Source organism: Saprolegnia parasitica, assembly GCF_000151545.1.
Source record: "Saprolegnia parasitica CBS 223.65 unplaced genomic scaffold supercont2.91, whole genome shotgun sequence".
In the NCBI taxonomy this organism is placed as follows: domain Eukaryota; phylum Oomycota; class Saprolegniomycetes; order Saprolegniales; family Saprolegniaceae; genus Saprolegnia; species Saprolegnia parasitica.
The window spans coordinates 79,313-94,898 of record NW_012156485.1 but is presented as its reverse complement, the minus strand read 5'-3'; the positions used below and the strand labels follow the sequence as shown (position 1 = coordinate 94,898).

Here is a 15,586-nt window from a genome sequence, read left to right as displayed (position 1 = left end):
GACCGCAAGTGGTGCCGCCTCAAGCGCCGCAAGAACGCCGAACCGGTGCTGCCGCTCTCGGCGCTGCACGCTGTGCGCATTCGACCTGGCGCCCTCGTCCATTGGCGCGAGTTCAATTTGAGTTTTCGAGACTTTCCGCAATTGCGCCAGCTCACTTTGCACCAAGACGCGTGGCACGTGAACGCAACGTACGAGCGCCATCCGACGCTGACCACGCTCGACTTGCATGTCGATGGCTGGCAGGCCGGAGCGTACTACCAGAGCATCGGCGCGAGCAGCGCGTCGCTTCGGCACGTCCAGTGCCGTTTTTGGTGCAGGCGCCGTTGCACGTCGAGGCGATCGGCGTGCCGCTCCCGACGGAGCTAAACAAGCTGCATGGCACCGACCCGACGCTCGGCGAGAACGTGCAAACGCTCGTCATCGATGCGACCGAGACGACGTGGACCGACGGCCATGAGGACTGGCTGCGTCACGTGACGCCACGTGTGACCAAAGTCGTCGTCGATGGCGTCGACGACAAGCACCTGGCTGCAATGCGAGCGCGTGCGGCCCATTGGACGCCGCAGGGCCCAGGTCTGCAGTGCGCCGTTGAGCGAAGAGACCACGCGGCAATGGACGACGATCCGAGCGACGATTTTCCCTCGTACCTTCGCTATGCGCCGTAATCTCGTACAAATTGAGTATGGACGAAGTGGTGTTGCAACCCTAACCCTATGGTCATTGTAGCTATAGGATATCTCTTTGAAGTGTGGTGTCGCCGCGTGTTGCCAGACCCTCACGACCACCGTGGCGTCAAAAGTCCCCAGATCACATATGGGATCATATTGCAGGGGTAGGTCACCTACCCCTCTTGCAACACGCAACTGCCTTTTTCGACTTGGACACAACGCAAGTGCGCACATGTACAGACACATTGTATCGTATCCAGCACATTTATTACACGAGTTAAAAGACATGGTTGTTTTGTCGCCGTCCGCAGAGCGCGATCGTCTTGGTCTTGACGTAGCCAAGGAGATCAATGCCACTGTCGCGGCTGCCAACGGTCACCAAGAGCGCGCCAATCATGAGGAGCGGCGTCGCGGCGAGCGCGGACGTGCCCGGCGCGCCTTGGACACCGACGAGCCAGCCAATGACCGAGCCAAGGACGGGCTCCCACAGAATCGCGACCGAGATGAGCAGCGGGCTCACGTACTTGACGGCGAGGTTGGCAAAGGTGTGGCCGGCAATCCCCGAGACCGCGGCCGAGCCAAACGCAAGGCCAAATCGATCCGAGGACCCGAGGAAGCCAAAGAGCGCGGCGGGACCGAGGCCGGTCACCGACGTGCCGGATTCGAACGCGAGCGACACGATCGCCAAGCAGAGCGTCGCGATAAACGTGACTGGAAATGCGTACACGAAGAGCGGCATCCACTCGCGGCAGGTCGCGCCGCCTTCAAAGTAAACAAGCACGGCAGCCGCACCGAGGAGCGCGGCCGCATTGCCCGCCAGCGTTACCTTGGGGCCCGTGTCGGCGGAGCCCGAGCTCGCGACGAGCAAGACGACGACGCCGAGGAAGCCAAGGACGGCGCCGATGGCCTCCATGGCCGTGGGCGGCAGCGGACGCACGGGGCAGCAAATGAGCTGGAAGAGCGTTGGCGCGGGCGATTGCTCTTTGTGCAGCGGATGGTACTCGAGCGCCATGGCGCCGTCGTCCATCTCGATATGGCGGTCGGCTTGCGGCGTGACGACGACGACGACCGACGACGGCTCGTGCGCCGAGGCCTCCATGGGCGAGGCCATGCGACTTTGGACTGCGCGGAAGGCGAAGCGCAGTGTCATCAAGGCCACGAGCAAGAGCGGTGTCGTGCAGACAAGCAGAAGCGAGTCCAAGAGCGATGTGTGGGCGACACTCCAGCCCCACGCGCCAAAATGAAGCCCAAGCGAGAGGCCAATGATGACGAGGAGCGGCAGAGAGGCCTTGTAGCGCTGCCAAAACGCAGCATCAAGCGCCTTGTCCGTCTTGAGCTCGTAGAGAAGGCCAAAGAACTGCAGAAAGGCCGTGAGGAGGAGGCGCCAGCACGCTTGCATGAAGGGCGGCGTGTCGGTGAGGAGCGCAAACCAAATGCCACCGGACGACATGGCGAGGACCGCGATGATGAGGATGAGGTACGACCAGAGCGGCGGCGACGCCTTGCCGATGAAGGACGCCGTGTCTGTCACCGAAGACCGCGGGCTCTCGATGCTGCTGACCATGCTCAAGCAAGTTGGATTGTAAAGTGCAATGTGGGTCGGTGGTCCGCGACGATACGGCGTTTGAAGTTACGCCGACCACCGAGTTGGCACCGAGTTGCGAAAATTGTCGCAGGCGCGGCGAAAAGCGCACCGATTTCAACAGCTGTTGGGTGCGTGTTTATACTAACCGCCACCGACGGATTTTGTTGGGCTCGGTCGGCGGACCACGTTCCACGGGCAACCAAAGCTTCATGGTGGTCGTCTAGCTGGTCGAGGACCTGGGGTATAGACAACTTAAGGGGCGTACGCTTTTTTAAAATACCAATGCCAACCTGTGTGCTCAGGAGTGCAGAAAAGACCCGATCTGCCAGAAGCTCACGGGAAGCGAAGAGGAAATAGAAGGTTCGAGTCGAGCTTGGTTGGTTGCCTGAACGTAGATAGCGACGAAGTAGATGCATACCCTTTAGGTGCCGTCGAGATCAAAACTAGGTGCGCCTTTGCGTCGATTCCGCCAACCTGGTCTCCGCACGAAGGGTACGGAAGGGTGTGAACACATGGCGGTAACACCAACCATGCAGCGGATCTTCAAGTCGAGCCCATTCGACATTTCTCGGCGTACCGCGAGATGAGCTCTGACTTTCTGCAGTGTCTCTCCATGCACACGAGCAAGCCGACTGGGCATCACGCCATTTGCATGGGAACCTTGAAAATCGTGCATAGAAATTGCATTGCGGTATGTTCTGCAGCGAGCCCCTACCTATCACGCTCGGAGGCGCTCGTGCTGCCACGTGTGCTTTGGAATAAGCTGCCAGTTGCGGTTGCACTTGTATCGTGTTCTGATTGGCCAATGCGAGAACAATGCACCAATCAAAAGCATAGAAATGGGTGAAAGATCGCAAAAGGACAGCCAGCACCTCGCCCGCGCTGCCCAACAATGCCAACGAGGACTGTCTCTGTGAGCTGACAAACGAGGCTTCTCACATTATCTACGGGGTTCCTTCACGCCGCTTAGTCGTATTAGCCGATGCATCGAGGAAGACTTGGGTGCGCACACAAATACTACTACTCGTGTACAGTACATTGGCCCGTTCTGAACGCAAGAAACGAGATGACAACGGTAGAAATTCGTGCCTACCGGAAATTAGGTTGGAGGCCAGACGACCCTAGAAATAGGTGCTGGTATGGCACGTTACATTTCGTCCGGAGTTCAATGAGGGAACGAGTGGACAACACAGTCTAGGAGACCACTTCACGAGGTTGACATGATGTCGGACAGGAGGTCGGACATGAAGACAACCGTAAAGAGTATCATCAAGGCTATCACAAACACGAGTTGTATGGATGAAGGCACCCGCCCCAGGGCTGTCTTGTTGTTGAAGTGTTTCTTTTCGGTTTTTACGGACTAAGGGTCCTATTTCTAGCGTCTTCCCACCCTTTTACCGGTAGGCATCATTTCCTGCATGTGCCGGGTGCATGACGCTGCTTCCATGTGCACCTTGTTGAACTTGCCGAGCGTGGATTTGTATAATGGTGACCATCTTCAGTGACATTCGTCACCGGATGGGTGGGGAGCCTCGATAGAAAAATCGGTGCGTCGGCATCGAACCGGTAATCTCGGGACGTGTGTTAAAGTGGGTACGATAGTCGGATCCATAGGATGAATCCAGCATCCCTTCAATGTGTGCAGGGCGCAGATTGGAACGATCACTCAACCGTGATCATCATGTAAGCGTGAGCTTGGCGGCTTCGGCCCGGATCCAAGCAACGGGTGGCCAAGAAGATGCCACCAAACCAGGGCGGTGAAAAGATAAATTACGTGGAAACACCGAAACCACGGGCACTCCACTCATTTTCCAATACACCTTACACTACGGAGTGCGGACGGTGTCTTCTACACACCTGGAGCCCTTTCTGTACATTTGCATTCTGCTTTTGCGTTGCTTGTTGTTGTTGAAGTGGGTCGTCTAATACAATAGATATAACTATGCTAGATAAATTTGTCGGCCTTACTTCGTCGTGTACATTTGCGGTTAAGGAGCTTGATGTAGGCTGGCGGAGGCAGGAGCGCGATCCGCGGGACGAGGTGCCGGCGCGGCTACTCGTGTTGGGCGAGGAGCCGGAGAAATCGACGAAGAGCAGGCTGCTCGGGCTCATGTACGAGGCTGTGGTGGCAGTTGAGCGACACGCGCTGCCTTGACGGCAATCGTCCATGGCCTTGGCAGCGGTAGGTCGGTGCGAAAGACGCGATCGTTCCGGACTCGCCAGACGTTGAACCAGACGCAGGCGCGTAGCACTGGCCAGTGGTAGCGGAACGCAGCTTGGTGCATGTTGGACGTCATCTTTGGCGTCGAGTAGAAGCAGCCCGAGAGGGTTATCGGCAAGGTCGCACCCAAAGGAACCGTGACTGCGTGAATCGTGCTCCACACGTCCTTGATGAGATCGCAGTCTACGAGGAAGTGGTGGTACATTTCGTGCTCGGGGCAGAAGAGACAGGCTTGGTCGAGCCAGTGTAGATGTGCGTGGAACTTGATCGCGCGGAGCATCACTTAATAGAAAAAGTAGGCGTACTTGGGTAAAATGGCGCCGGGTAATCGGAGCTCGGCTGCGAATGCTACGGCAGCAGACGTCTCATAGAAGTCGTCATCGACGCCCACGTGGCGGGTCGGAAGCTGCAAGCGCAGCCTTGGCGGGACACGACGGCGGCAGACTTCGGCGGGCCTCGTCAGGGTCAACGGCTTGGTAACCTTGTGAAGTCAAACATGGCGGCTTGGGAGTCGGGCTTGACACAGGGTCACACGTGAAGGCATCGACAGTCGTAGTCGTAGCGAGCCAGCTGAGCCACGTGTCGTTCGGTGTCACGTGTGGGCCGAGGTTGCGGCAACGGCACTTTGCCGTCACCGCTTGGACGAGGTGTTGAGTTTTTGTCCCGAGCGCCTCCGTCGGGGCGGCGGCGAGCATCAAGGTGTGGATGTGTTGGGCTTGGGTGACCCCGATCTTGGCCATCGTTCGTGCACACCGAGTGTGCGATCTTGTGGTATTTTCTTTGTAACTACATCTATCTTCCGGGAGAAACTGGTTGGAGCAAAGATTGTCCGTGGACCGGCGGCGACTGCGCCGGAAACGCGCTCGGCCCCACGCGAATGTCGAACCAGTACTATGCCCTTCTCGTGCAAGAAGATCGTCGTGCCTTGGAGCTGGTCCGGCGTGAGCGTTGCTTGGTCGAAGAGCGCGCTGGCCCACTTGGCCGGCGCAGGTCTTCGGAGGGTTAAGTATTTTGTAGGGCAGCGCGTTCGGGCCAGGCGACTTGCGACGCGCTGCTCGCTCGATGCATTTGTAGAGCTCGAAGATTAGTACCAGTGCCCCGAGGCGCTCTGCCATGTCGGTCGGAAGGCGCGTCTTGCACTGCGAGATCTCCTATGGCCTGGTGCGAGCTTGACCGGTGGTGTCGTGCGTCTGGTTGATCGCGTCGGGTCCCAGCTTCTTGATCGACAGAAACCGCAAGTAGAGCTTGGTGCATCGGGCGGTTTCCTCGAGATGGCGTTGGACTGCCGCTTCCGTCTTGTGCTCTTAAACATGTGCGTTGTGTTCTTCGAGACGCCGCTTGATGTCGAAGATGGCTTCGATGATGGCTTGGCACGGGTGGCGGTTCAGGTCCGCCAGCGCAACGGTGAGCTCACGCTCGAGCTTTGATCTTCGGGATTGTGTCGGTGGCGACTCGGGTACAGTGGAGTAGGCGGAGCCGCGTGCACTTGTCGTTGGCCATGCAATTGTAGAGATGGGCCAAGGCCGGACCGATCGAGACCGAGTCCAAGAACGGGTCCAAGCACTCATCGATAATCGCGGCTACTTCGGGAAGTTGCGTCAGCCAATGTGGTGTGCGCCACGGGAAGTTGCGTCAGCGTCGTGCGGCAGAAGACACGATTGTTGCGATCGAGCCAAAGACAATACCAGACGCAAGCACGTAAGAACGGCCAGAGGACACGAACGGACAGCTTGTGGGCCGAGTACGGCGCGGCGACATCGTCGTAAAGAAACCTAGCGACCGACGACGGGAGTTGCATCTGCAAAATGTCCCATAGTTTTATCTATTGTAACAGATGACCCACTTCACCAACAACAACGACTCGGGGTCCGAACTTGTGACCAAGAGCGGTCGCGAGCAGCCGGATCCAGCAGAGGGTTGGCTGCAGCGCTGGAAAAAGTCCTGGTAGTTGTTCTTCGAGATCGGCGACCGTGTTTCCAAGGGCTTGGAAGCTGTCTACATGTGTGTCACCTTGAGCGGCGAGCGTCTCGAGTCTCACGCGACGTGATCTCTTGCGAGCCACTTGAGCTTGCTTGACGCAGGAAGATGCGCGTTGTGCCCGAGCGAAAGACGGTGATACACGAGCGGAGCTGGGCGTGGCGAGCCATGCATGGTGTAGATGTGCGAGAACCATTCGATGAGAGCTGATGACCATCGTGTTGGGCGATGCGAGGAGAGCCTTGATTGTCGGGTGGTCCTTGCTGGCGTGGAGAAGGTCGCCAAAGGACCCTTATCAATCAACCCATGAATAGTACTTTCGTTGTTTACTTCAACTCTTGGCAACTGTTGACAGCTCGTGGGTTTCATCGCCTTGCTAGAAACGTAGGGTTTTTTTAATCCACGGTGCCGTTTCGGTCGTGCCACGTCACGGAAGGTTTCGGCGCAAGGGCGTACTTTATACGTTTCGATGCCGCGTGTCGCCGACAGCAGCCAGCAGCCGACGCGGCGCTACGCTGTCAAGTGCAACTACGTCGGTCTCTTTTTGAGTGCCTGCTCGCTCCTCAACATTGCGTCCATGGTACCCTTCTCGCATCACCTCCTCGTTGCGGTATCCCTCGTCTTGTGTAGCCCATGAAGGCGTACATCTCCGAGTACCTCCCTTGGCGCGCACCGCCCGTCATGCCCGACATGTTCAGCAACTTTTCCGACTTTAGCGCGCACATGCTCGCCTTTGACAAGCGACTGTACAACAACGCCACGCTTCCGCGGGGGGCCACCTACGTGACCGACTGGACCAACGACGTGCAAGTGATGCGGCAAGTGCTTTATCCATTCGCATTGGCACCGCTGGCCCGAGATGCGTGTCTTGGCTCGTTTCTGCTCGGCATGCCGGGTTTGATCTTTTACACACCCGCGCAAATGGATCTGCTTTGCAGTCTCGTCGCAACAAAAAACGCGTCGGAGTTGCATTTTCCGCCGGGTGGGTGTTTTGCCAACGCGCTGTCGTCCCGTAACGTTGGCACGTCGTGCTACTGGATCGACCACGGCAACACGCTCACGAACGCAACCGAGCCGGACGCCGTGACGCTCACGTACGTGTACAATGCGACTCGGTATTACAAATGGCTCTGGTGCAAGTTTGCCTACCGTATTATGAGCACCTGCTTTGTGGTCTATCGTCTCTGGACGCAGTACTATCGCCATTGCGTGGGGCTCTATCAACGCCTCGCACGCGCGAGCCACTTTGCAACGCCACCCACAACAAACTGGCGCTACGAGCTCGTGCTGGGCGACCCCACCGCCATCATCCTCATGGATCCCATGGTCGCGCTGGTCTTTCTCGTCGACATTTGGATCAGCATCGGCAATGTCGGTGTCGCGGTGCTGCGCGCCTCCCAGAACGGTGACCTCGCCGTCAACTTGCTCAACATCCTCTACTTGTCACGGACGGTGCGTTTGTCGATCCATCGATATCGAGGGATCAACGGAGCATCTCAGTAGGTCTGGTTTGGCTACTTTGCACTTTGCCTCACGGCGTTTTATCTCCGGCGCTATTCCAAGCAACATCTCTTTGCCGACGTCGACACAACCATGGTGGCAATTGGCGTCACCGCCTACGGGCCGCTCATTTCGTGGCTCAGCGGCAACGTTGCCGCGCTGGCGGCTGCCTATCAATGGTGCTTTACAGCTCCTGTCCCCGTCGACAAGACGAGTCAGGAAAATGAGCTCGTGCTCGGCTGTGTCCTCTACACGCTGAGCATTGCCTGCATGCCAGTGACCTACGGTTTTACCGCGGCTTTTGTGCGCCACCGTATTCTTCACGAGGTTCTTTTTCTATCTCTGACGTCAACACGATGTAGATCTGCTACCCCGCCTTGGCACGCGCGATTACAGCAGCTACCTCTACAACACGATCAAGAACCGGGCGCTCTTGAGCTTGGTACGTCCGTTTCGCGACGCGACACCTAGTCGCGGAGGCGCTATCTACGCCCTCTTCGATCTCGACCCACACTGCAAGAACAGCCCGACACTCAGTCTCTCGGGCGCCGACTGCTACCTCCTCTGCTACGAAAATGAAGAGCTTTGTGAAAAGCTACGCCTCAGCCTCCTCTGCAGTTTAAGGCAAGCGCGTGAGAATCCAAAATCGTCCGTCTCCGAGACCCGCACACTATCACCGTACGCCTTCAACGTCCTCGACTTGCAAGAACCCGACGTGCCGCGGCGCATGAAGGAAAAATCATTCATGCACATCAAAGGCATCTTTGTGGGGCTGCAGCGACCGCTCGAGTCATCCCCATGGTGTCTTTAACGCGAATACGGCAGCAATAAGATTGCACTAAGCTCGACATATATTTCTCGTACATGTTGATGTGCAGAATGTTGCCACTGATATAGCCAGAGTGACGCATAGAAGACAGCATATCTGCTACTGTCAATTTGGGCCTAAATGAATCGAAGATATCCATAATGGCACAACCACCGACGTATCATTGTTGGGACATTTTCCCCTTGGTGGGACATTCCCTCCTTTCTGGCCTTCGAAATTTGAGCCGACACAGCTGTACTAGTACAAAATCTGTTACAGGTGCATAGCGTTCCGAATGCCACGATTTTAGAGCTGTGCACCAGCTGTGCACAAGCCGTGAGATGAGGACGCTGCAGCGGTGGCAACCACGTGTCGTGCTTCACATACCGCGTTCAACGTTTGCCGGGTGCCACGTCTCTCCACTGGACATGATATGACAGATTCAAAACACAAGGATTGTATATGAAAGTGCAAGAAATAGGCTCTAAATAGTCGACACTTATGCTGCCGCGCGGCTCTCGCGCCGGGCGGCCGCCTCGTCGCGCTCCTTGGCGGCCAAGAGGCGGTTCACTGCGTTGACGTAGGCCGTCGCCGACGCCACGAGGATGTCGCTGTTGGCGCCGTGGCCCACATATTGGCGGCTGCGGCTCACTTCGGTCTGCGGGTTCATGAGCGCCGACTTGTTGCTTTCGTTCTCCGAGATGCGGATCGTCACGTCGCCGAGCGCCTTGATGCCGTCCGTGATGCTCTCGACCGTGTACTCGTGCAGCGAAAGGTTCTCGCACCCGGTCGCGCGCGAAATCGCAGAGTAAATCGCGTCAATTGGACCCGACCCCATCGCCGCCTCGCTCACTTCCGTGCCATCCTTGTAGTTGAGCGTGATCGTCGCGGTCGGCTTGACGCGGTTGCCGGCCGTCACGTGCACCGCCTGGAGCGTCCAGAACGTCTCGGGCTTGAAGAGGTCGTCCGAGACGATGGCCTCCATGTCCGCGTCCGTCACCGTCTTCTTGTCATCGGCGAGGACCTTGAACTTTTCCACAAACATATCGAGCTGCGCTTGCGTCAAGTCCGTGTAGCCGAGCTCCTCGAGGCGCTTGCTGTACGCGTGGCGGCCGCTGTGCTTGCCGAGGACCATGCGGTTTTCCGTCAAACCGACCGACTCGGGCAGCATGATCTCGTACGTCGCTTGGTGCTTGAGCACACCGTCTTGGTGAATGCCCGACTCGTGCGCAAAGGCGTTGGCACCGACAATCGCCTTGTTGGGCTGGATCGCGATACCGGTGTAGTGGCTCACCATGCGGCTGCAGCGCATGATGTGCGTCGAGTCGATGCGCGTGTGGACGGGAAAGAGGTGCGGGCGCGTCTTGAGCGTCATCACGAGCTCCTCGAGCGACGTGTTGCCCGCGCGCTCGCCAATGCCGTTCATGGTCACCTCGGCCTGGCGCGCGCCGCCGACGACACCCGCGAGCGCATTCGCAGTCGCGAGACCGAGGTCGTTGTGGCAGTGCGTCGAGAAGATGGCCTTTTCACTGCCGCGCGTGTTCTTGATCAAGTACGAGAAGAGGTTGCCGTACTCCTCCGGGATCGTGTACCCGACCGTGTCAGGAATGTTGAGCGTCGTTGCGCCCGCGCAATGACCTCGGCGAGCACGTCGCAGAGAAAGTCCGGGTCCGAGCGCCCGGCGTCTTCGGGCGAAAACTCGACGTCGGACGTCAACGAGGCCGCGAACGAGACGGCCTCGACCGCGCGCCGAATGCACTCGTCGCGCGAGATCTTGAGCTTGTACTTGAGGTGGATGTCGGAGGTCGCGAGGAAGAGATGGATGCGGTGCTTGGGCGCATGGCGCACGGCGTCGTAGCAGCGCTGGATGTCCTTCACCTCGAGCGCGCGAGGCCACAGATGGTCATGAGGTCGCCGTTGGCCGCGCGCGTGAGCGGGCCAATCTCTTGGGCGATCGCCGAGACCGCGTCGAAATCGCCGGGCGACGCAATGGGAAAGCCGGCCTCGCAGACGTCGACGCCCATGGCGTGAAGGCCCTTGGCGATGTGCATCTTTTCTTGAAAGTTGAGCGTCGCGCCGGGCGACTGCTCACCGTCGCGGAGCGTTGTGTCAAAGATGATGAGGCGCTCGGAAGCCGCCGTCTCGGTGGACGAGAAGGTGCGAGACGCGTGGCGCGCCATGGTGCGGCGGACAGCTTGAGATCGAGATGCAAACATGCTGGCAAAAGCGGAAATGGTTGAACAGAACCGTTGCTTGATGGATCTTCCCACTTTGCACTGTACTGCAACACTGAATGAGCAATCAAGAATTATCATAATTGGAGCCAATCATTTCGCCGTTGTATCCGGTAATGTCCGGATACGGGTCGCATTATCCATATAATTCGCCAAACCGAGTACTTTGGAATGCGCAATGCGCACTTTACCGGATCTATCCAAGGATTTGTATGCTGAGGTCCTACGTTGAAGCATAGGGCGCAAAACTCTTGTGGTCGTTCCGCGGATGGCTGCGGCGTGGACGGCCACCGCGATGCGGTTGCTTAACTATAGACCAGCTATATTTACGGACACGGCGGGTGAGAGAACTAGGAGCTTTGGCAAGGACGCATGTTGTGGGCGTTGTCGATACGACGGTTGGGATCGTCGCAAATTTCGAACGCGCGGATGGTCCTATTATAGATGCGCTCTACGAACGAGGACCATGGGAACGCATCTTGGTTTTCTTCGACTTTCGAAAGATATCACGAGCGACCTTAGATATACTTTTAGTTGTGGATTGATTCCGAGCGTAGTTGGCTGGAACTTGTTGCCTCGGTGTCAAGGCGCGATGGACAGCGAGGTCTGTGGTCCGAGCAGATGTCACGCCATGCGGTCGCTTTTTATGGCGCAAACGCCGAGCGATCCAGTGATCTTCGAGTCGTGTCGTCGTTGGTGAATGCGCAATAGCGCTCGTTGCAGGGTTTAATTCGTACCAGCTCTGAATGATGCGCGGCAAGGTCTCGAGAAGTGAAGTTTCAAGCTCTTTCGTCCAGGTGTGCATATGATGTACACCAGCTTTTGTCTGTCCAAGAATACTTCTACAAACCCATGGCCTTGAATAGGACAGTTGGATGTCCATTGATAGTTGTAAACGGGCATGTGGTCGCGCAGCAACTCCAATCTGCCTAGGCTTCACCAATTGTAGAGCTATTGGCAGTAGATTCTACCGCAAGAACGCTCCTCTACACGACGTTGATGAGCGACGAACCGTCGATAATTGCCGTCGCTAACTCTAAGAGATCTCGCTACTATCGTCATTGTGAGTCTACAACACATACTTGTATAGTACCGGCACACCATGAAAAAACCTAAAGCAGCGCGGCGCATGGCTTGGCGCAGGTTCTCAGCCGAGGCGCCTGTGCTTCGAAGACGACTGGAACCATGGACGCTAGATGTCAGTGGCGTGAACACGGTCATTCCTCGATCAAGACCGAACTACCTTTGGGAACAGCAACCGTGTTCGTGTCCGTCATGCCAGTGGTGCGAGTTGGGTGTTTTGCGCGCGCAGCAAGCCGAAACGACCTTTTCACGAAGGGGCGTAACTTGCGAGCCGTCGTAGAGCTAGCATTCTAGATATAGATGCCTACTAAGCAATGTGGATTGACACTACCAATTTGAAAATGGCTTGAGCTCGCTTGCTCTGCGCCTGGATTTTGAATCTTGTAGCGTGTGTGCATCTAGCTATCAGATCTTGGTCTTCTGCATCGCTCGGCCTTGTGCAGAAATCCTCTTCCACGTTTTGGAAACGGCCCATGTGTAAACGATTGCAAGTCTTCTTTCACTGTCCTGTGACGTACGAGCCAAAACGGTGCCCTTGGGTGACGGACTTTATTCTATTGCGAGAAGAGACGCAGTAGCTACTACTTGGTACGAGATCTTGTCCGAGTTCTTATCTGTCCATATTAGAGCTTGTACCCAAGGAAATTCTACATGGACGGTACTCTCGATGCGGGCGCTGATGTTGCGCCTCGTCTCCTCTGACGCCGTGTTACTACCAAGCATTAAATCATGGGAATGCTGTTGCCAATATCGGCTGTGAAATCTCTGAAAATACGTTCTTAGTCCTGCCTCATCGACAGCGAGAGTGCTAAGCATAAGAGGATGCCTTGATATATCAGCGCGCAGCGCTTGGAGTAATTCGCCCCTACATAGTCATTGAAATGTGTACAGCACAGCTGCATGATCAACTGGGGGCGTCATTGATGGGGTTCAAGCTCGAAAATATCTGAAAGAGATGCTTTACGTGACGACCGAATGCTCCGATGACGTGGGTTTGTCAGACAAGACGAGCCGCGCGCTTGCACTCCATTGCACGAAACACCGCTCTCTCTTTAGATTTTGGTTCTACGTTAAATCAAGGTATTCATTTTTCATGATTGGTGCATTAGCGTCCGTTGGGTACCAGAGCGAGCAGGCCTCTGGGTCTTCTGTACCTACAGTGCGTGTATTATCGATCTCCCCAGCCAAAGGTTGAGTCGATGTATGAGGGTTGAAGTCGAAGCTGGGTCAACGTGGAATGTATCAATCTACAGGCATGTGGCGTGTTGCGGTGCGTTTAATTGCCCTCATCATCCATCATATACGGCTGGCACCACTGAATGGGCTCTCCGCCTGCCACGTCATGCTCGGATGGTCCATCGAAGATTCCAGAAGAAATACCGACCAGCACTCTTCCAAGCAGAATGCAGGTTGGCCACTGTGCAGCCACGCAGCTGGATCAGAGGGTACGTCAACACTTTTTCCGATCCGTGGATTAGGGCCGTCCCGCACCTGGCCGTGCATACTATCATCCACCATGATTAGTAGTATTCAGGGTCCAGTCTCTGCACTTATACGTCCTGAGCGACCCGTTGAAACTGAAATTGGATCCACATTTTCAGTTCTGCCTCGTCCAGTGCCATGCAGCCCTGCTCCGCAGCCGATCTCCACGCGTTCTTGGCGTCCTCCAACCCCGACCGGCCTCTTTTGTGTCCCGAGCCTATTTCGCTTGGGAACAACCTTGTGCTTCGGCGTGCGACGCCCGCCGACCAGCACGCGCTCGTCACCTTCAACGGCACGGCCCACGGGCACATGACCAAATTTGGCGGCTGGACCAAAGACCGGTTCCAAGCCCAGGACGGGTCGGGCATCTTGCCTCCGAAAGCCGGCCCCGAGTCCTTTACCATCATTGTCGACACGTCCAAGAACGACCTTATCGTCTCGTCGTGCCAGTCGATTCCGCAAGTGTGGTGCTACGGTATCCCAAACAAGCGCGACGCGTCGTCGTCGTTGCACGTACCGCTCACTGTCGTGCGCCCGGAAGCAATCGGGACGCTGGAAGCGTACCGTGGGCGCGGGCTCATTGCCGAGCATTTCAAGGTGCACCACGCGTGGGCCGCCGCGCTGAGCTCGGAGCTGCAGTTCATCGGCGGGATCCCGAGCTACTACACTCGCTTCGGCTACGAGCTCTGCCCCCGGCGCGGTGTTAGCTACACCGGGCACGTCGCAACGATTCCGCCGCTGCGCACCGAGGCCGAGCCCGTGCGCTTCCGCAAGGCGACAGCGGCCGACGTTCCGTTTCTAGATCGCGTCGCGCGGGCCGCGTCGCTGGCGCGCGAAGGCATCTACTCGGACGCGGACGCTGCGCAGTGGCGCTTCCTCGTCTCGGAGCTCTGGACCGGTAGCTACGGCACGCGGCCATTTTACATCATCGAGACCAACGACAACGCGTCGCATCCGATCGGGTTTGTGCGCCTCAACCTCCACAAGACAGTGACACGGTTCGAGCTCGACGAGGCGTCCAACGTACCCCGGAAGCTCTCGTGGGCGGACGTGACGCCATCGCTGCTTCGGTGGCTCCCGCACAACTACCTTAACAACTGCGTTCCGTTCGAGCACCTCGTCGAGACGCTTGAAGCGCAGGCGACGGGCGGCGACGCGATCGCACCATTGACGCAAGAGCTTCCCAGTAACTGGAGTTTCACGCTAGAGCTCGGGGGGTGCCACCCAGGGCTGCGCGCGGTGCCGTCGTCGTACGTCCCGATCCAGACGCCGTCGGGCCACTGGTACACGCGCATTCCGTCGTGGACAGCGTTTCTGCGGGCGATTGCCCCGGTCCTTGAGCACCGGCTGGCGTCGGACGCTGCGTTCTACGCCGTCTCTCGTACGATCGTCTTGCACAAGGCGTACCGAGTGGTGGGTGGCGGCACGCGGCTGCGCATCGAGTGTGGGCGCGTGTCGGCGATCGATGACATTCCCCGGGGGGTGTCTGAAAACGACTTGGTGAGAGCCGAGCCCGATGCCGACCGCGTCTTGCTACCCGGCACGGTTGCGTGCAGCTTGTTTTTGGGCCACCGGACGCTCTCGGAGCTTCTGCACCAGCAGCACCAAGTGCACGTGAGCGCGCCGCACGTGCCGACGCTTGTCGACGTTCTCTTTCCGCGCATGGCCAACGACGAGATTCATGGACTACAATAGTGTAGTACTTGTCGTTCCCGTTCGTGACAACTTGTGCATGGCATCTCCATATTTGAATAACATTGTTCTATTTCTGGAGACTGGTACGACAGGAATGCGTCAGGAAAAGAATGTCCATGCTAGTGCTAATTGCTGGATCAGCTCCACAATCAAGCTCGGTCCCTATTGTCGCTTGCTGGTACTACATCTACTCGGATGCCTCACCGACTTTTGAAAAAGTACAATTGTTTCAATCGAAAAAGATAATAGTTTACAATAGCCAGAAAACGTTCTAGTGGACTTGCGTCGATTAGACCCACGTCATCTCGCCCTTGGCGACCTTGGCGCTGAGCT

General features: G+C 57.1%; 5 protein-coding genes across 5 annotated transcripts; 3 read left to right on the top strand and 2 right to left on the bottom strand.

Annotated features, from left to right (window-relative positions):
- Positions 1-269: 269 nt before the first annotated feature.
- SPRG_21145 (hypothetical protein) lies at positions 270-665 on the top strand (the record flags this gene model as incomplete). Its single annotated transcript, XM_012352066.1, has 1 exon — positions 270-665. A coding segment is annotated over one exon (396 nt), but the record flags the coding sequence as incomplete, so codon positions are not given.
- Positions 666-945: 280 nt separating this feature from the next.
- On the bottom strand, positions 946-2,284 carry SPRG_12370 (hypothetical protein; the record flags this gene model as incomplete). Its single annotated transcript, XM_012352034.1, has 1 exon — positions 946-2,284. The coding sequence occupies exon 1, from the start codon at positions 2,230-2,232 to the stop codon at positions 946-948; it is 1,287 nt and encodes a 428-aa protein (XP_012207424.1). The 5' UTR covers positions 2,233-2,284.
- Positions 2,285-6,920: 4,636 nt separating this feature from the next.
- Positions 6,921-8,762, top strand: SPRG_12369 (hypothetical protein; the record flags this gene model as incomplete). The annotated part of the gene is made up of 4 exons (XM_012352033.1): positions 6,921-7,031; positions 7,082-7,903; positions 7,955-8,264; positions 8,314-8,762. The coding sequence occupies 4 exons, from the start codon at positions 6,921-6,923 to the stop codon at positions 8,760-8,762; spliced, it is 1,692 nt and encodes a 563-aa protein (XP_012207423.1).
- Positions 8,763-9,258: 496 nt separating this feature from the next.
- SPRG_12368 (hypothetical protein) lies at positions 9,259-10,975 on the bottom strand (the record flags this gene model as incomplete). Its single annotated transcript, XM_012352032.1, has 3 exons — positions 9,259-10,335; positions 10,398-10,637; positions 10,724-10,975. 3 exons carry the CDS (start codon positions 10,973-10,975, stop codon positions 9,259-9,261), a joined length of 1,569 nt encoding a protein of 522 aa, XP_012207422.1.
- Positions 10,976-13,668: 2,693 nt separating this feature from the next.
- On the top strand, positions 13,669-15,331 carry SPRG_12367 (hypothetical protein). Its single transcript, XM_012352031.1, has one exon. It carries the CDS (start codon positions 13,697-13,699, stop codon positions 15,251-15,253), a length of 1,557 nt encoding a protein of 518 aa, XP_012207421.1. The 5' UTR covers positions 13,669-13,696; the 3' UTR covers positions 15,254-15,331.
- Positions 15,332-15,586: the final 255 nt, after the last annotated feature.

Bases quoted from the DNA above. Each gene is read 5' to 3' on its own strand.
- SPRG_12367 (XM_012352031.1), top strand. From the start codon at position 13,697: ATGCAGCCCTGCTCCGCAGCCGATCTCCACGCGTTCTTGGCGTCCTCC.